Here is a 21,770-nt window from a genome sequence, read left to right as displayed (position 1 = left end):
GTTTAGATGAGGAAAACTACAACACGGTTGCATGACTAATTTTTAAAGCCTTGTGCAAAATCCCCTAGGAACACAGCTGGATATAACTCCTTAGTAGTTTGCTTGCCAATTGAAATACCTCCTAGCATCATTCTGTTAGAGGAACATGAAAGCATTGCAAGCTCAGACTGCAGATAAGGTATTAAGTAAAATGGTTGGTACATCATTTTCTACTATTTTATTATAATTTGAAAGTAAATGTTTTACATAAAAACAAGCAACAATATAAAAGCTTAGCTCGGAAGTTAACATATCAGATCTCATCCCATATTAACCTACATTTATTAGCATAACCAGTGGGATTTGAAAAATGCCATTTGACTTTGTTCCAGCTTTATGCATCGATACATATCATTTGAAAGTTATTTAATTAGTAGCATGAAAATTAAAGATTAACCTTTGTCATCTGAACCGCTTAGCACTTGCAAAGTTTGTATTTTCAAAGGAAACATGGGATTTTTCTCTTGCACAAAATCAAAACCATTTAGAAACTTAAATGCAACCAGTTCTTCAGACACCGCTTTAGCATGCATGAGAAAAGTGCTATTTAATTTCACACTCAACTAATCCTTTAATAATTTCTTTCAGACAGAATATAAAAGGCTATTATTAATTCCTTAATAAAATCAAAATAGCAGATATGTCTTTAACCTTGCACCAGATGCAATAATTTTTTTTCCAGAGTACACACCAACAATCATTGTAAATGGCAAATTGTCCTTTGGGAATTACTCAGGACTTCCCCTTCCTCTGCATCACATCTCACTGGGGGAAATAAATATAGTAGGAATTCAACTGATTAAGCAGGGGTCGGCAACCTTTCAGAAGTGGTGTGCCGAGTCTTCATTTATTCACTTTAATTTAAGGTTTCGCGTGCCAGTAATACATTTTAATGTTTTTAGGTCTCTTTCTATAAGTCTATAATATATAACTGAACTATTGTTGTATGTAAAGTAAATAAGGTTTTTAAAATGTTTAAGAAGCTTCATTTAAAATTAAATTAAAATGCAGAGCCTCCCGGACTGGTGGCCAGGACCCGGGCAGCGTGAGTGCCACTGAAAATCAGCTTGCGTGCCGCCTTTGGCACACGTGCCATAGGTTGCCTACCCCTGGATTAAAGCATAATTCAATCAGATTTTTTTCTTTTAAAAACTGATATCAAAAGTTTTCAAGAATTGAATTCACCTTAAATGTAAAGCACAACTACAATAAAATAATTACAAAGAGACTACAAAGTAAAATTCCTGGTCTACCTCAAATTGTCAAAAGTTCAGATCCATAATTTAGAGATGTAATTGCCTTTTTCTTTACTAAAGAAAATTAAAATCTATCACACACTTTTGAAAGACCAGACCTTTGTTATTTCATTCTACACTCAACCCATTGTGTTTATGTGTTGCAGATAATCTTTCATTGATCTGAGGTCCCTTGATAGGAGACCACTTCAGTTGCTAAACCGGAACACAACAAGGCAAATGAAAGATGGCATTTCACCCTTAGCTCCTAATTTATTATGCCACGGCCTAATCCTGAAGCCCATTCATTCAAATAGTTTATAATGCACCATAAATATGACATCTCAAAGCACAGTTTTCATCAGCTTATGACCCTAACATTGTCTGAATATATTTGTGTATGAGTACTAATTTCTGTTGTTATACATCTGCCTTAAAAAGGAAGCATATATGGAAATGTATTCACGTGGAGTATCTTTAAAATCTGTTGTCCGTTGTAAAATCATTGCAAATAGTCCACACAGTCTATTATTGTGCAAACACTGGGTTAGATTGTTTTAAAGATGTTGGGTGTTTAAACAAATTAATTCCAAAGACCAACTCAGGATAAACTGTCTTGGAAAGGATTAACCTTCATGTTTCAGGGCAAAGGGAGGTTGTGGAATCTCCATGATTGGGGATTTTTAAGAGCAGGTTGGACAAACACCTGTCAGGGATGGCATAGCTAATACTTAGTCCTGCCTTGAGTGCAGGGGACTGGACTAGATGACCTCTCGAGGTCCCTTCCAGTTCTATGATTCTATAAGAAGTCAATCACTAACCAGAGTTAGGAGGACGTCTTCACTGTGGGTAGATCATTCCGTAACAGTCCACTATTGTGTTTCTTGTTCCTGCCACTGATGCAGCTAGTCCTGACCATGATCAGAGAGAGAGTACAGAACTGGATGAACCTCTGATCTGGCAGGGCAATCCAAAGATACTAAACATGGGCTGTTCAAGTAAAAATACAAATTTATAAAAATGTGTACATAAAAGGTCCTTCTGGAAATTTTGTTTTCCCAAATGGAGCTGGTATGGTCTAGAATTGGGAATTTATAAAAAATGTTTATTATGGAATTTTTTAAAAATACCTATTTTCCCCAATAGACCATATAACACTATTGTGAATAGCTACAGGAGTTCTCTTGTAGCGTATATAGGAGACAGCTTTGTTTTGGGATCTAAAAGAACGTGCGTGCGTAAGAGAGAGATATTAACTGCACCCCTTGGCAAATGCAAATTTGTTTCAGATTAGTGCTTGAGCAGTGAGGTTACCTGTTGCACATGGATTTATTGCAAATCAGAGTGTGTATATTCAATTTTTAAAACAGTCTTTTGATAACCTCCACAGTTCTGAGCTCCTGAGGATCCAGTCCTAATGTTACTATGATAAGTTTGTCATTTAAGTGACAATGGGCCCAATTCTTCTGCTTACACCTGTTTTACATTGGTGTAACTCCATTTTCTTCTATGGAGCAAGTCCTAAATGTGAGAGGAAAATCAAGTTGTATGAGTTCATATGCTCCACAGAAATTCTACAAAATCCACATTCAGCATTTGATGTATTGAGTAACTCACACTCTTGGTAATGGAAATTACACTTAATTCTCTGCCATTGCAGGAACCTCTGGTACTGGTGCACCTTGGTTCCTCCCATTCTCTCCCTGTGGCATGTAATAATTGAGTATCCTCTGGGCTGTAATATTGTAGTGTAATTTTGGTTGTTTGGTTTAGTGTGTGGGTGCTGGGCAGGGCCGGCTCCAGGCACCAGCCTACCAAGCACATGCTTGGGGCGGCACCTGGAGGGGGGCGGCGCTCTGGACGGCTGGGGAGAGCAGGGCCGTGGCCGGGCTCTCCGCCCTCCTCCCGGCGCTCCAGCCGGCTGGCCGGGGAGAGCAGGGCCGCCCTCCCCTGGCGCTCCGGCCAACCGGGGAGAGTGGGGCCCCGGCCGGGCTCTCCGCCCTCCCCTCGGCGCTCCGGCCGGCCGGGGAGAGCAGGACCCCGGCCGGGCTCGCCGCCCTCCCCTGCTGCGCTCCCGGGGGGGGGGCGGCGGGAGGCTTTTTTGCCTGAGGCTGGGTGTTGGTGGTTGCCGGTGGTATGCAGGAAGTCAGACTAGATGACCTCTGGCCTTAAACTGTACGATTCCATCAGCACGCAGAAGGAAGAATACACACTATTACCATGTGAACTTGAAAAAACTATTTTTTTTTTTGTTGCAATAAAATTGCTGGAATAGCCCCTCTCTCAACAACCGAGTTTTCTTACTGGTTTTCGAAGCACCCAAAAGTTTTGATCTGTCAACGCTGTAGTCCAAGCCTGTAAAACTTGTGTGAAAACCATGCCATGTTTGAATTATCCACACAAAAATGGCCCAAAGCAAGCTCCCCTTTTTTTGTACATACTTCTAGGACATAAATGTCAAAAGGGCCAAGCCGATTTCCCTCATATTTTAGGAGAAGAATCACTCTGGGATGAGGAATCATGTGCCACATATCCGCCTGAAGCATATTTTTACGATCAAACTAAAAACCATTGAGATTAGGAGTTTAGAATGGAAATATTAGTCATGACAGTGCTAGAGGGCACTGCAATAACATTAGGAAACCTCTCCCTGCCCACAATTTAAACTAAATACAGGGGATGCCATTTGCTAATGTGTACCATGGTGCAGCAAATAACAGTGATTTAATGCACTTGACCTGTGGCATTGCGACCCCCAGAACCAATTTTTCTTTAAAAAGAAAGAAAGAAATGAAATATGCCTCAGAGTAAAGGATTGCATTCTAGCTCATATTATATATATATATTTCAATTTCAACAGTACCTGACGAGCCTCAGTGCTACAACGCTATTATATGTAAGCACTCCACTTAATACAGAACCACCAAGCTTTTTGAGTAATTTATTCACAGGTTTGGCTTTGCTTATTGTAGTATGCACCACATTTAAATTAGATGAGGGCTACTGTAAAGCAATAACATTTTCAATGACTGGAGTCTCACTTTCCCCTGTAACAGTCTGAAGCAAATTAATGTATTGGTTGATCATCAACAAGTAAACAGTTTCTGCTACAATGTCAAGAAAAAAAGTGTGTTCATTCATATGAACAGTTCTCATCTACAAAGATTTACACAATGCATGTAATGAGATCGCTTTTCCCTAACTAGTACACTACCAAACTGAAAAGCTGGTTCTTAGGACTCTCTTGAAATTACAATATTGTTTGTTTACCAAAAAGAAAGACAGTCTCAGTCACCTATGCCACCATTGTAAGCTCTATATTAAGTACTTTAAAAAAATCTTGAATCACTTGTGGAATTAATAAAATTTATAACTACAGACTTACACTGCGTTAATGATACATATTATTCCTGTGATAAGTTAAACTAAAAATAAGATTAATTTGGTTATAGAAATTCCTTGAACAACAACACTTAAATTATTTTAAACTTTAAATTTTCCAAGAATTTTCTGAAAAATTAGCAAACACTGGCTAAAAAAGCAAAGCAGTTTGGATACACCAATGTAATCAGCATGCCTTGTGCTTTTCTGTTAACCCTCTGAGTACAACTATAATATCCTGGATATTTTTGTAGATAAATGCTAATAAGATTATATATAATGGGGTTGCTGATTTCCCTTTTCACATGATCAATCACATTCTAAATTTATTCAGCACAATACTCAAAATGCACAAAGATGGGAAGGGCACCATCACAGATGAGTATTGCATTTACCATAAAGTTAGTTTACTGCAGGTAAACTCACCAGAAGAGACAGACAGTTAGCAACATGCATAAAAAATAATGAAGTGGTGCATTTACAGTCTGTAAATACAATGCATATTTTCTTTTTTGTTTTAGTTTAATGTTTAGCACCAATATAATGTGTAAAGTGAAGCTATTGGATGGTTTACAGTAAAATGACTACTATGCCATATGCTCTCATATTAGATTTTTAAGTGCATTCATATTAGAAACTGTCTGTTAGCCCCAATCTGTTCAGTTTCCTTGACTAAAGTTTAGATATTCTAAGGGTCCCACCTTCTGGTCTCAGTTACACCCAGGAACTTAGTGGGGTTACAAAGGTGTAAGTAGAGGCAAAATTTGGCCTTGTATTTCTTTGGCAAACAAGCATCAACCATTAACTATCTGAAACCTTAATTTTATAATCCTGATACCCCCTCTTTTAAAACTGTTAAAATATTCCGATCGTTTTTCTTGAAACCATGAAAAGGCCCCATTCAACAATTTGGTGCACATTCTTGAAGGGGCCTAAAGAATATAACTGTAAAATGTTATAGGAGTTAGGTCAGTAAAACGTGAGCCAAAGATCAGAATTTGCAAGGGATGAGTGGAAATTTCAGGGGCTGGGGTTATTTTTATATATGTTTTAAGTGGTACAATATGGTGTACGATGGAGCCAAACATCTTATTTTAATGATAGCCCTGGAGTCTAAAACAAAAGCAAAGGTGATAGGAAGATCTCAAATGACACTACACATTCATGAGATGAAGCATTTGTTTCATACCTGTTTTTTCCCCAACTCCTCTATTTAATTAAGAACGAACGAACTTTGTCCTTGTTCCTTTGAAACTGCCGTTTTGCTGATAGTCAAAAAAGCACGTGTTATTAATGGACACTTCTGATTGCCATATAAATATCTTTATATTTGCATCAAGTTGCATCTGTTCTAAAGGGAAGGCTGTATTATAATGTGAGGGGCTATATAAGCTGCTGTAAGTCGGTATTGACTTCAAAGGAGCTACACTGAGTTACACAAGCTGAGGACCTAGCTGTGAATATTGATTCACTGTGGGCCAAATCCTACCCACTCTTTCGCCAGAGTAGAGGACACTTATGTAATGCAATTGCTGTGGTACTGCTGCCCAATGGGGTGACACCAAGATGATTTCATACCTACCATGAAATCTCTTTGTGCAGTGACTTTTTAGGGGTGGTTGTGCAGGGTCAGATGATCTGCCACTATATAGCTCTTCCGCCCTTTCCCCTGACCTTGACAAGGGAGGCAAAATAGCCAGGAAGCACACTCCAAACTCTGACGTTTAGTTGGGCTGTAGCTACATATTCCATTACCCCTATGGAGTTCCCCAGAAACCTGCTGAGTTTTTCTGCTTGGGGCACAATTAATTTTATACTTTAACCAGTGTTCCTCTGTTAATTATGCTTCAGTTGCCAATAAAGGCCTCAATCCTGTAATCTGATTGAGATCCTTACACTTGTGTGCTGCATCCCACTAAAGTCAATGGGGCTATGCAGAGCCATCAGGGACCTCCCCCACAATCAAATGGATAGATCGAAACCAAAGAACTCTAATCAATGTTTTCCATCACTTGAATAAAAACTTGTGAAATGAGGTTCCCTTGGTTCAAAATGTGTTCAATGTTTGAAATATAAAAACCTTACACTGGACATAAGGAGAGATGGGCACATTCTAAAGAGAGTAGAGAAGAGAAAGGAATTGACCTAAACTATTTACACACATGTCTTTCAGTGAATCTTTTGAGATTTCAGAAAAAGATGGAACCTGGCTACTCCAGTGACTGGTACTTTAGGAATGCAAATCAATAGTAGGATGGATCCTACAAGACCCTCACCTTCAGAATTCTCATGGTTTTCCATGGGAGTTCTGTGAGCACAGCCCCAAAATGTAAAACCAACATGTGAAACATCAAAGTTAATATTTTCTGCTCGGGTCTTATATTTATTTATAATTTTGAAAATCAAAATTTGGAAATGTGTCATTTTTCACTCAACTAGTGCCACTTTTGTGAGAATATGGGACTGTTTTCACTCAAATGATCCTATTTGAAGCAAAAGTTTATGAAGTATAACTTCTCTGTGAATTGGCTTTTCTTTGTACAAGGATGAAATGAAATGCTAACACACTGACTTGAGGTTTAACACCCCACATGTGTGTTTTTCACACACACACCCTCTGTATATAATAGCACAGATCCGCTAGATGAATAGTTTTTAGTTTTTCCACTCTAAGACAAAATTCTCATTGATGTCAATGAGGACAGCAGGATTTCACCCAAAGGCTTTTCTTAAATGTTAACATGCCAGGTATTTCCCCCAATTTATAAATAATGTAACTATTGTAAGGGTAATTCTCTTTCCTTTAATGCTGGATTTTTCATCTCTCTCTCTTAAAAGTCTCTCTCCTGGTAGTAATCACAGTGTATTTATGAAAAAACATGATTGTTTTGAGAGGAGTATTCCCTCTTCAAAATCCCAATGCTCCAGAGAAACTAATTGCTCTTCCCCATCTGTACATTCTTGTGTGTGTGGCCAGGGAAAGTTTTAGAATTAGATCTTTACATACCAAAGCATGATAGAATGTGTCCTTCACCCACTTCTCATGACTCTGCCACTACTACACGACAGCCGCTAGCAGCCAATAATGTGGAAGCAACAATTTTGATGGTATTGTCACGTCACCTTAGGTAGATTGTTATGAGGCAATCCTACCACCAATTTTCCACTTATCCTGTATGGCACCTACCAATAATGGTCAGCCCTCTGTGGTAGAATATCATAGAAGTTTAGAATACGCTGCTTTAAAACAAGATTTTTAAAAACTCCCATTTGCAATCTCTCAAACAGAGTAGCATTTGAATATTGTTTTGGCCAGAACACTGGGAAAAGAACTAAGGAGATGGGGGGAAAGATATGTGCATATAAATCAATAAAGCCCTAGTATGGGCCATCAAGGTTAAAGATTATTATGCACTCAGAGGGTTAACATGTGCTAAAATTACAAACTGCGGGTCCTAGCATGACTGATGAAAACATTCATTGCTCTTATCTTAAAAAAATGCAAAATAGTCTTAACCCTTTGAGGATCATATTAGCAGCAAGTCACAATCTAGACAGAGCACAAGTATCATTTCAGTCAGTTAGGAAATTATTATTACAAAGATACTGTAAACACCCTTTTCTGTTCCATCATTCGAGCATTAGTGCTAGATAGATCAGATGTAACCGTTTCACATAGGTTTGGAGGATTTTCAGAATCTCAAAGGGTTAAGCCAAGACTTTGAGCAAAAGTGTTTTATTAAAAGGGTGAGTTAGGTGAGCGAACAGTCTCGGATGAACTTGGTGAATAGTCTTCCGATTCAGAGTTGAGTTCAGGTGGAGCTTGCTGAGTCTTATAACGTCCCCTCACATCCTGGTTGCGTCTTCGTCGGAAAACCTGCCTCTCCTTATCAAGAGCGGTGGTCTGGCAGGGGCATAAAATGAGAATAAATGAAATTAGGCTGTGTGTGAAATGCAAAGCTAATGAAAAACATGCATTCGTATGTGGGCCTGCAAATACCAGGGATAATAAATGTTCAGGCCAAATTAAACCTGTTCTGTTTCACTCGGTTTTGAAAGGTTTAGCCCACAACATAGCTAAACTTTTAAAAAAGTGCATTTCCCAAAACTTAAGCAGCAACATGACATCAAGCATATATAGTACCATAGATATGGATGCCATATGTTCAACTTCTGGATGCTATTAATTTCATAGAGTAATAAATTCAGATTTCAAGCCAAATACCAGCTGACCTTCCCCCTTCCTTCTCAAAGTATAAACCTTTTCCTACAGGAAAGGTATAGATATAGAATTGTCTGTTTGATTTGACCTAATGAAGGTTGATACTCATTCACCAATGTTCAAATCAGTGAGATCGTCTAACAAGGATGTATTGTGATGAAGTTGACAGCTAAGAAAGAAAGGTAACAAAGAAGCTAACTCAGCTCTTTAAAACCTCCTCATGCTAAACCATTTGAGGCTTTGCTGTTGGAAAGAACACTGATGAGCTCTTGTTGAAGACTGCATTCAATCTGATCACCTTGCCTAAAAGATAGTATAGACTAAACCCCAACTAAGTAAAGTCCACACTAATTTTATATAAAATGACTATTTTTTCCAAAGGTGTCTCAATATACTTGGCCAAATCCTCCCTCCCCCAATATATTTCCTGCTGCTGTTCAAGATTTATGCTGTAATGAGACTGATGTCACTCACAGACAAGTTTCTCATTTTGCTTGATCTTGCAGTGAAGTCAATGGGAGTTTTGCCATTGACTCCAATGGAGCCAGGATTTCACCCATAATCTTGAACATAGGATATTATCCTGTAGCCACTGAAATTACTGTGATGTTACAAATTTAACATTATGGTCTTGATTCAGGAAAGCACTTCAACACATTGAACTGCTTTCCTAAAGGGGGATGCTTTCCTAAATCAGGGTCCATGACTCCACTGCCAGGGCAAAATGGAAAAGAAGGACTGTTAATGAGAAAGCCCTTAAAATGTACATAAATATCTGATCTCTAGCGGAGAGGCAAAGTTAATATGGAATATATGTAGAAATGGAATGGATTTAAATCTTAAGTCTGATATATTACAAAGTTTTTCCCTAGCATATGTGTCACCCTTTAAATGAATGCAGCCAAGAGGTTATTCTGCTTCAGAGGGTTTATTGTTTTCTCTTGGGAGATACATGACCGTTTTTCCTCTTGAAAATTTACCAGTTATACTCTGAGTCTCATCAGAGAACAGAGATACATTTATAGCTAGACTATTTTTGAGAACAAAATGAAAACTAAATCCATCACAGTGGTGCAGAATAGCATTATAGCAATCCATGCTCAAATAATGCAATCAAAGTTCAAAAATGATGTAATAAAGACAGAAAGATGGACAGAGTACAGAGCTACTATAGCAAATGGATTTAGTTAAGCTGAATTGCTGGACTATTATTTTTATATCAAGAACCTATACAGCACTATTACAAAGAAGTAAAAATAATTAACTTTGATAAATTCATCTTTGTACTTTAAACAATAATTGTTATAAAATACACCACTTATTGTTTGCTGGAGTTTTCTTTGTTTACCACTAATCTTTTGTTTAAGAAATTTAATTAGTATTTTTCAGTATCTTGGACATTTCTTAGCCTTAAACCAACTGGATTTATTATGTTTTCATGTGAAATAGATGAATATTTAGATCATTTACACACAGTGAATATACTGCATACAGTATATAATTCTGCATGAAAATTGAAAAGAATGGAATATATTATCATTCTATGACATACAGATTTCCATTTACAAGACATTTTTGTGCTTTCAGGATATAGGAGTTTATTTAAAGGTTATACCACAACATGTCACCCTGCAATTAATCCTGAAGTAATAGATACTCTTGAATAAAACACACTAGTTTATTTTGAAGTCTAATCCAGTGTTATTGTCTTTTTAAAAAAGGACAAAATTATAAACCACCTAAAATGTTCTGCCGTCAGATAACTAAGCATCATGACATTTATTGCGTTTAAAGTCATCTTGGTGTATAATGGAAAATCCAACAGCCTACTCTGTTGTCATTGTTAAGGGACCTTTGGGGGCCATTTTATTTAAAATACACAAATACATTAACTGGTGCTTTTAGTTTCATAGGATAAAACATTCAGAAGTGTAAAAAAGCTATTATGTCACATAGCCTAACCCCCTACTAATGTAGGATTATTCCCTAGACCACATTTTTAGCATTTGTGTCCCGTATAACATTTCACTGTTGGAAAGCTTTTCCTGATATTCAGTCCAAAATCCTTGAATTTCATCTCATTGCTTCTAATTTATCAGGGCTTGTCTGTATCTTTATGGCATTATGTGTTTTCACTCCCTGTTGGAGAGACACCAAGAATCTTTTTACCCACCCAAAAGACTCATTAGAGAAATGTATAAGGTGAGAAAGAGACAAGTAGGGGGAATCCTTATCAATATACAATTGAAGTGAAAATACAACATAATATGTTTCATTCTCCAGCCTTTCACATGTTGTAATTATAGCCTGGACTGTCTCTGCTTCTCTCAATGAATTCAATCTTGAGAGCTACTGAGTATTCCCAACTCCCACTTAAGTCGCAGGATTGGGCCCGTGCTGCCCTGCGTGTGGATTACATACTTCGAACTTATGGTTTCTATAACTGCACAAATAATCTCATTAAAATGCATTCTGGGCACATTTTAATTTTCATTCAATGTATAGATTCATATTCATAGAGTCAAAGCCCAGAAGGGACCATCATTGTGATCATCTACTCTGACCTGAGCAACACAACCATAGAATTCCCCCAAAATAATTCTAGAGCCTCTCTCTTAGAAAAACATCCAATCTTCATTTAAAAATGGTCAGTAACAGAGAATCCACTATAACCCTTGGCAAGTTTTTCTAATGTTTAATTACTCTGACTGTTAAAAATTATGTTTCATTTATGAGGCCACAATTATAGCTCTCCTCTGAAGAAGTTCAGCATGCAACAGATAATTCTGTGGAATGTGGGGAAATGGTTGTGTACACTGTAGAAAGAAAAGAATGCATGTTTTTACTTATTGTACCTTGTCTCACCTAGGGGCATATTCTAAAAAATGGTTAATTTGTGATCCAAATCGGCAACCTCTTTGGAGCGAAGACCTCTTAAATTCATTGTCTGGATGCTCAGCAAATACAGTATTGCTTTAACAGATTTATTATTTCATCTGCTATTCAGCTGGAAGGTTCACTGGTACAGGAACTGGTCCGTTATGGATTTTCAGGGCATTTCTACTTTAAGCTATTCTTTCAATAAATAATAAGAGGATCTGAAGTACACTCATGCCTCACAGGGCTGCAAATCCCAGATTTTCATTAGCATATTTTAGCATTTTTTCTCAGCTTGAGGTGAGAGAGTGAGAACTTTGAGGACCAGACTATATTGGTGGTAACCAAATGAAACTATAGTTATTTAGTTAAGATATGTAGCCGTCCTCAAACAATCCATCTGAGGAAATGTAAAGCTACTTATCCAATAGTAGGTAAATGGATTGCCTTCAATACTTTGGTGCTGATCGGTCTGCAGCATCCTTTGCTAAGCACTAATGTATTTTGTATCAACATTTAGTACTCCCGATACCCAGTACCATATGGCCAACAAGCTATTTTTGTGAATAAAAATTATGTATTTTGAAGCAACAGAGACATATTTTATAGTCATTGTTCCTGTCATACTAATATGGGGCATTTACCATTTCTCCAAGATTTATCATGTGTGATTTTTTTTCCTGATTTCTAACTGGTAATGTTGCAGCACTCCCGAATCACACGCAAGTTTTTCTCCATGGCTAATATTGAATGTGGTGCGTCTGGATAGGTGCTTACTACTACATCTGCTTTTAAATATGTGCTGGATTTGCAATGGGAAGAATCCATTTTAGCTGTTAGGTCATATTTTCTGTCAGTCAGTAATTACTGGATTTAAGTAACTGTATTTTATTAATGCGAACAGTGACTGTTTTTCTTTTCTCTTCTCTTAATTTATTGTTAGCCACCAAAAAAAGAAAAAATTCTTCATTTCATTAATAAAAGAACATTATTGTGCATTTTTGCCTCTTAGTCCATCCATTATTCATACTAGCGAGGAGACTGAACTGGGGATGCAGCTGTTCACGCATTAGTCTAAGAAACCCTTTCCTTTTCTCACTGTCCATCTGCAGGGAAATATTTGCAATTTGCTTGTCATTTGGAGATACTTTGTTAGCACATGGAATTAAATTGACATTATTGAAATATTGACATTTTCCTCCTGTTTTATTATTTTAAAAACATATATTTAGATGTTCCCAGCTGGGTAATTTATTCTATTTTTATAAGGTTCTGTTTGATGACCTCAATATGTTGTGATGTGTGACAGTAGATTTTATTAATGGTAAAAATGACCACTAGTGCAGCAATAGTAGCAGCTCTACAGTGTTAGGACAAGAGGTCTTGCATAGGTTTCTTCACAGGCTTCTCAGGTATATACACAACCTCCCCTACACCCACCCCAAAAAACCCAGTTTCATTTACATTTCATACTGTACTGGTACATAAGAAAAGACAAGTATAGTACATGCATGACCACTGGATTCACAATTCTGTATTTCAGTTTATGTTATTATTTAACATCTCTGTTCTTAGGGATATGACTTCTCAGCTGGTTTAAATTACATGTGTATGAAACTTAGTTCAAAGCTGTTTGCATGGGTGCAATTTTATTTATAATTTGTAATCCAGTTGTGGTTTTCTTAGTCACAGAGCAGCAGAGAGATTTTAAATGACTTGAGATATTTGTGCAGTCACTTACATCCAGGGCCAGTGCAACCCATTAGGCGACCTAGGCAGTCGCATTTCGGGTCCTTCGGCGGTGGCCGGATCTTCGACCGCCCCGGTCGTCATCAGCATTTAGGCGGAGGGAGCTGGGGCAGGAGGATGTGGGGAGGGCCGCCTGCAGCAAGTAAGGGGGGGGGGGGCACACAGGGGAACCGCTCCCCACCCCAGCTCACCTCTGCTCCACCTCCTCCCCTGAGCACGCTGCCTCGCTCTGCTTCTCTCCCTCCCAGACTTGCAGTGCCAAACAGCTGATTGGTGCCGCAAGCCTGGGAGGCAGGAGAAGTGGAGCAGCGATGGTGTGCTCGGGGAGGAGGCGGAGCAGAGGTGAGCTGGGGCAGGGAGCTGCCGCACGGCTCCCCGGGCCGGGGGGAGCTACCGCGGGGGGGGGCGCCTCAGGGTGGAGGGGGGGAGCTGCCGCGAGGGGGGCGCCTCAGGGCTGGGGGAGTGGGGAGCTGCCGTGGGGCAGGCGCCTTAGTGCAGGGAGCTGCCACAGGGCTCGAGGGGGGTGGGGGGGACACAAGGTGGAAGTTTCATCTAGGGTGTGAAACATCCTTGCACCCTCCCTGCTTACATCTGTACAAAGGGCGTATAACATATAAATTCAGTATTTTGACTTTGTAGCAGTTTGGACAGGTGTAGATGACTAGATGCAGGTGTAGGTACTAGATACAATGGAGAATCAGGTCCAGTATGAACAGAGTGAGATTTTGGAATTTGAAATGAGTTATTCAGCTTGAAAAAAAAATGCAGCTACTGTGAGCATCATATTTTTAAAAGTCAATGATTACATGAATTCAATGTTGTTAGGATGCTACAATTTCATTACAAAATCAATGGATAAGCCCAATGCAGTTGCCTCTGTCATTACATGATAAATATTTTAATGACTTTCCCACACATTTTCCTGATATCATATTAGCTCCACTGGAGTTTATAGAATGTCAGTGGACATATCACCATTAAAAACGAAGTTACTCTAGGTACACCTGTTCTAGGGTATTCTTAATATTCTGATTTCAACTCTCAAAAGCCAGAAGATTCAAACACTATTAACAATAGGTTAAAAAAATGTATAGATTCAGACATAAAGCTGCAAGAGTAGAGAAATTCAATTGACCTTCTCTTGCTAAATTATGCAAAGTACTGAAGTCAAAATGGACTTCCGTCAAGGGGCTCAAGTAATATATTGCAACATTGCAACACTGGAGTCAATTGCACCATTCCCTCTTAATATTCTGACTGAAATCCATGAAGATCAGCAAACTCACCAAACACTCTCAGGTTGTTAAGATCCTCAATTAAATAAACCCTAAACAGAGATTTTTTTATAACAGGGCAAGAAACCTGTCAGGTTTGTTTGTTTTTGTCAATGAACATCCAATAGTTGATAACTTGCAATAAATGTACATTTTATTTTTGGCTTTTTAGAAAAGGAGCTCAGAAGAGCATGGAGTTGCTGCTATAAAACAACATCTCTGCATACAGAGCACTGTAGGTGTTCACAGATCTGCTCAGCCAGAGTGCTCATCTATAATTGCAGAGAAAAGAGTGTGTCATTGGGAGTACATATCCTACAATAATATATGCAGCTTTTAAAACTTATCACATTTGGGGCTTAAACAATTTACATGATCTAACTATTTTTATTTAGGCTTCTTTTACTGAACTAGTTTATCGTATTTTTTCTGTTATTTGTATACACAAAATGCTGTGTAATATTTTTTCCAGTCATTATGCACAATATGCTGCAATTGTTACTTCAAGAAAAGATTTTTAAGTGTACTACTTCATCTCAATGTGAAAATATTTTCAGGAAACAAAGCCACTACATTTAAAATACTGCAGGTGCTCTTTATGGCAACAGAGGAAGAATAGCACGCTCTGAGGGGGCAAAGTTAGCATTCAAAAGCAGAATTAGGAATCTTGAGCACATTAGGGAGGGACACATTTAGACTACAGTAGGGAAATGGTTTTCTGGTTTATTGAAAGTACAAACATTGTCATTGTTGGAGGAGAATATGAGAAACTAGAGGATCAAATAAGAAAAGGATCAGTGGTTAAGAGAAGAAATCAAGAGTTCAATTATGAAAGCACGTGTGAGCATTACATCTCTCTTTCGATCCGTCTTTATATATTGGCCATTATAACATTTTCTAATTAAGCATATATGTCTGAGTTTTAGCACCACTTTACCAATTTGGTTTTACACACTGGGTGCACTGTTTATAACATCACTAATTATAAACATTGTTACTGCCCCCAGCTGGAAAAGAAGCAGTTTATGTATGAATAAGAGAGATTATCACCCGTCTGCTCCAGCCCATTATTCAAGGATATGTCACTTTGTATGCTGATGGAAGCCATTACTAGCGTTTTAGTCAAATGGCCTTTTTTATATTGTTTATTTATTTACCTATTTGCTGGATTGGAGTCTTCCCCAAAGCCCCCAGATGTACGGTTTGTTTTAAAACCTGGGCTACATAGTTAAACTGAGTCAAGGCCAGTCAGATTAGAAACATTTCACTATTTTATCACAAATGCCTCGCTCTAGAGGTTTGTGCTCTCTGATGCTGGGTGGAGACTTTTTTCATTTAAATAGAGACCTACATGACAAATAGAAACACAATGATTCCGTCTTTGTATAAAACTAAAAAACAGTATAAGTAAAAGAGCTGTGCAGGCACATCATAGATAGTGATGCTAGTCAGAACAAAACGTTTTAGCCCTTTTGACAAATTCTATTTGATTCAAAATATAATCTTTCCTCAATGAGCAAAATGAAAAAGTTATGATAAGACTTCTCTAGCCTACACTTTGCTAAACCTCCCACTTATAATCCACAGAACATACCAGTGATTCCCTCCATTTCTCAATAAAGAGGAAGTGCAGAATCCATAGTGCGGGTCTCACTAGGATATTATTTTTACAAAATACACAACATTTTATTTACTAGGATACTCTGAAGCATTCTGTCAATTGAAAAAATAGATGACTAAAGTACACTCCGTGATTTGTAGAAGATTCAATAAGTCCCAATCACAAAATATTAATTAGTGTACTGCACAAACCAATACAAATTTGAGCACCTGTATGGAAACTATTTCTCGGTTAGTCACCATAACCAGCATCTATATGGGGTACCTGGACTCACTTTTTGCTTCTCAACTGAACAGTATGTCATGGAAGAAGAGCTGCTTTTCTCCTCCATGTCCATTTCAAAATCTATTGAATTTTCATAGGCATATTTTTGGTGTGTTCGGGGGACTGGTAACTTTTGTGGAAACTGTGCTGTAGTCTGATTCATGCAATCAGTGAAATGATATGAGGTACAGATTTCTACATTACTGTAAACATTACCATTTTGCTAATGAAGTTAATTCGTAGAATTGTTCCATACACAGAACAGGCCTCCCCTCCATCCCCACCATGAAAAGCATTTATCTGGGCTTGAACAACCATAGTGTTTGCAAAAATATTCACTAGGGACTCATTTTATCTTTCCAGCTATCGCAAGTCAAACCCTGGGAGCAATAAGGGGACAATAGCCAGCAAATAAACACTTGATGAAAATACCAGGGACACCTGACTGATTGAGGCGGTATGGGCCTGACATCAGCAATCAGCAGAATCCCTCTTTTCACCCATTCAGAAATCGCCACCCCAGCCAAGGTCCCATTTGATCGTACAGGTCAAGTCAACTAATAACAACCCTGACACAGTTACGCAATGTAGGAAAATATTAAAAACAGATTCATGCAATAGTGTTAAAAAAAATAAAGAACTACAAGGAGTTTTAAAAATAAAAAGAGAACAAAAATAAATGTGCATAGTTAGAAAACACAAGCTTACCAGCACATACAATGCATTATATTTCAGTAAACTTTGGAGAGCTTCTAAGTACTATGTTAGGTAAATGCATTGTTGAATCTAAGGTAAGGATTGTGTTTGATGGGTTCAGAATGACAGTATATAGTTCCACATCTCATACAGAAGAGAAAAAAATATGCTGAGACCTTGTTGCTGTTCCAGGTGTTTAAAAACAGAAGTGCACAGGAAGCAGATGCCTTAACCAGCAATATGGGGGTGGGGAGAAGAGGGGCGGAGAGAGGAGGCGAATTGCTGCAACATATCCAGTAGATTTTCTATATACACTGTCCTTTTAACTATAAGGAAAATTGAAACTGAGCATGTGCGATGAAGAGAAAGCTGGCAATGTCAGTGTGAATAATGGGTGGAAAAAAAGGGAATGAGGGGGTGTGGCATCTCAATCAAGATTAAAATGAAACTGATAAAGCAGCATATGGACTGGATAACAAATCAAAAAGCATGTTTATCCACTGAAGGAACTGGTTAATGGAGACTGCCAGCACGTTGCCATGGAAACACTGACTGTTGGAGCTGCACCATCTCATACCTTATCCAATACATTCCTGGTTGTTGGTAGTAGTCCAAAGACCCTGATCTCTTGATGGTAAACCCGTGGTCCAGCTGAGCAGAGAGAAATGGGGCAACTCAGTGGATCGATATTATGCTAAAGAATTAAGACTCCAGACCAAGCTGTTCCTTATTTAGTGCATATTGACTGTTTTCAGTTTCACAAGGCACTTATCTAACATCCTGAATCTATGCACTGGAGACAAAAAGTAAGAAAAAGAATAAAAGAAAAAAAGAAACTAGCCCTATCTTGCTATATTAGAAGCCATTTTATTTAAACTGAAATGGAGTTTGCGAAATAAGTAACTTAATGCATTATGCATTCATTTAAAAGTCTAACAAATATCCTGTTATCTCCAAATATAGAAGTGCCCCTTTAAGTTGCACATAATGGTAATGAAAAAATATCTTTTGCAATTAAACAGAGGTTTAATAATTTTTAAAAAACACAGTGTTAGCCATCACAAGAAGCAGGCTACACAGACTATATGAGGCTTAAATTAGACTACTTCATAATTATGGCATGTGTAAAGATTAAAAGAATCCAGTTTGGTTTTTGTTTGTTTGTTTTCTTTAAATGTTAGCCTTGGAGAGAAGGACTTCTCAAGTTCATGAACAGCATTGCATTGTTTATCATTTCACCTTACATCTCAGGCTTAAGAAGATAACGGTAGAAAACGGTGACGTAAAATCTTCGCTAAATTGCACCAATTAAAGTCAAAATGGAAAATGAACTTAGTATCGTGTAAAAAAAATCTGGTAAAGTGTGTGCTTAAAAATATAACTTTAAGTTGTATATATTGTTCTAAATTGAGTTTATCATTAGCAGGGGAATGTGCATAGAAAAGAAAGAAAGAGTGTTATTTTCTCTAACCTTTTTACTCTGCACTAACATGTATTTGGGATAGCCTTTAACAGAAGATTAGATACAATTTTAGGGGGTAAAACTTGAAAGAGAGACACTCTGCCCAGTTTAATCGGAAGAACTTCATAACTTTCACATTTTGCCCTACAAAAGGAAAGGCCATTGTGTGTTTCATTAAGACTATGGCATATTGGTGCAATACTCATGATAGTTATAAATTCTAAATTGAGAAAGGCCGGTTAACATGTCTCTAAGTACCAGTTATTTAAACTGTAGTTAGCATCTAACTGTAAATTTAACTTACACTTTCAATACAGACATAAAGAGAAATATTTAATAATTTATTCTGTTTTCTTAAATCAATGCATGTTTCATCTTATTTAGAATTATTTAAAGGACACTTCCTGTTCAAAAGATGAGGACCTTGCACCTATACTTCATTTTTCATTGAGTTTCAGTAGATTGATCTACTATTGCCATCTGCTGGCAGCCTATTATACTGCATCTTAAGTACACAAAAGACAAGGTTTTTTAAAAATAGAAATAAAAAGTATTGCACTAAAATATTACAACTAACAGAATGCTGTTACAAGTGTTTTAGGAAGGGATTTATTCTTTGAATTTTGAAATGTTACATCTATCTAAGCAGAAGTCAAACAATATTTTAGTTACCATGAAGACTATAGGCTAAGAAAAACAGATTATAAATAATAATTATAGAACAACAACAGATATGAAGTGACATTTTAAGTCATAGGTTCTTCCTCAAACCGAGCAAAACTAATAGACTAAAGCTGTTTTCTCTTCCCCACATCTTAAGAAAAGCCCACTGTTAAAATGTCACTTTTAATTTTATTTTATAATCACTAGAATGCATTTTAAATACCTCACTCCCTCCTTCCTCCCACCCCATGATAAAGCAGCACCAATTTGGTTTCCACAGATGACAGAGGCTGTCTGCGACAGGCAGAATGCTGCAGACAGAGGAATTGGTTACCATCTCTAGACACATTGGCAGACCATCAGCTGTCAGAACAGCTTTTTTCTTTCTTTATGATACATGGTTCTGTGAGCCTCAAGCTGGGATTTACTCCCGTAGCCAAGTCAGGGACCTCACACAACCTTAACATAATGTTATCATTAGTCTTTTCTTCTGTCTTAATAATGCCAAAAAAACAAGCACAAAAGTGACAACATACAAGCAAAGCTTTAACATTCCAGACATGAACACAAATTGAACTATGCTCAGTTAATAGAATGTATTGCAATATATTTTTGAATATTAAAGCATTTTTTAAAATTGATTTCTATTTCCTCTTGATTATTTCAGACAGAAAGAATATCATTACAAACCCATAGGGTACTGACACAGAGTATTGTTTTTTTTTTAAAAAAACCTCTTTCAAAACATCTGTTTTTATTTGAGAAATAATTACCAGCTCTCTTCTTTAGTGGCTGGAAACATTATAACTAAGCAGTCAAGTCATTAATTTAAAATATTCAAAGGAAAGAGTGTGACGACATCCTTGGAGAATTCAACAAAAATTCTAGTGCTAAACTTTAAACAGATTATTTAATAAATGCTTGCTATTAAACATGCATTTTACATTTTTAGTGAAATGTAAGATTTATATACAAGAAAAATGCAGTCATGGAACTTCAAAATTAAATATTTTGGTCATATCTGCTTTAGGGCCCTAACCCTGCAAATACTTATGCACATGATTAACTTTATGACAGTAGTAAAGTTTAAGAATATGCGTGAGTGTTTGTAGGATTGGAACCTGGATGAACAGATACTAGTTTTACTGGGGATTATATAACCAAAGCAAATGTATGCCTCAGCAAAAGGGGTCAATACAATATATTTGGATATTACTGAAGAAATCAACAGCCTACTAAAAGTGTTTTATATAAATAAATAACATACACCTACAGATGACTCTGACCTAACAAACAAACTAGGGGTGCAATTCCCCCCAGCCCAACTGACCTGCACAAATCCTTATTAATTTAAGCCCCACATTAAAGGTTTGATACATAGAGCCCTGTGTGGGACCCCCATACAGTGGTGAATTTTACCCTAAGGGCATATGTATAATAAAGAATATAACTATAAAGTTGAATTGAGAACTAAATACAGTATTTTAGCTATCCCTTTATATAATTTACAGTATACACATATATCGGCACCATAAAACAGATTTTTTTAAAAAGGGTTAAGATATACTTATTGTACATTTTTAGTGCTGAACAATATGTTCCAGCATTTGGGGAGCATATGCTTTGTAAATTATAAATTTAGAACAGCTTTAGCTAATAAGCTTTATATCAATATTACCTGGCATTGTATAAATAAAAAAGGAGATTCCTGAAAGTAAAATTTTAACGACAATCCCATGCCAAACTTGTATTACATTTGTTTTTAAATGCAGGCACATTGGTTAAAGGTTTTGCTTTGGGTTTTATTTATTCTGTTTATTAAGACGTGCGTTATGCATAGTATATAAAAGTTTTTTGATATTTAAATCAGCACTTGCCAGCCTGCCTTAAATTTTACACATGCACTACAGATGTTTGTAGTCCCCCAATTTTAGGAAAGTTACTGAAAGAAGTTAGTTAATTAAGCCACTTTCTGGATTTTATAACAATATTTTTAAAATAGTGCTAGTTAAGAGGCAGAACTCCAGAATTAACCACACCAAGGTGTGGTATCTACTCAGAAAGATGCTCTCATTAAATGTACTTATTTAAATTCTAACACATTATCAAATTCAGTGAGGTTTTTTTTTTTTTTGCTTTTGTTTTATTTATTTCTGTAGTGTTTGTCAATGGAAAGATTCACTTCACCAATGCCTTTTTCATTACTAAAATGTCAAATTGCTGTAAACAATCCATTTCCAGACCAACTGGGACAAATAAAAATATTTTAAAAATTAAAAGAGGAAGG

General features: G+C 37.2%; 1 protein-coding gene across 4 annotated transcripts in view; it reads right to left on the bottom strand.

The window, feature by feature from the left end:
* Positions 1 to 202: 202 nt before the first annotated feature.
* DCLK1 (doublecortin like kinase 1) overlaps positions 203 to 21,770 on the bottom strand; it is a 385,805-nt gene continuing 364,237 nt past the window's right edge. For 3 of the 4 annotated variants that reach the window (XM_054015297.1, XM_054015299.1, XM_054015300.1), the window contains one exon: positions 203 to 8,559. In XM_054015297.1, the coding sequence (XP_053871272.1) occupies positions 8,395 to 8,559 (165 nt within the window). In that variant the 3' untranslated portion in view covers positions 203 to 8,394. Of the gene's footprint in view, positions 8,560 to 17,935; positions 18,010 to 21,770 lie in introns of all 4 variants that reach the window. The other variant, XM_054015298.1, reaches the window with a different exon arrangement.

The sequence above is a fragment of the Malaclemys terrapin genome, chromosome 1 (genome assembly GCF_027887155.1).
Source record: "Malaclemys terrapin pileata isolate rMalTer1 chromosome 1, rMalTer1.hap1, whole genome shotgun sequence".
NCBI lineage: Eukaryota > Metazoa > Chordata > Testudines > Emydidae > Malaclemys > Malaclemys terrapin.
The sequence above is the reverse complement of the archived record's forward strand: the minus strand, read 5'-3'. Positions and strand labels throughout refer to the sequence as shown.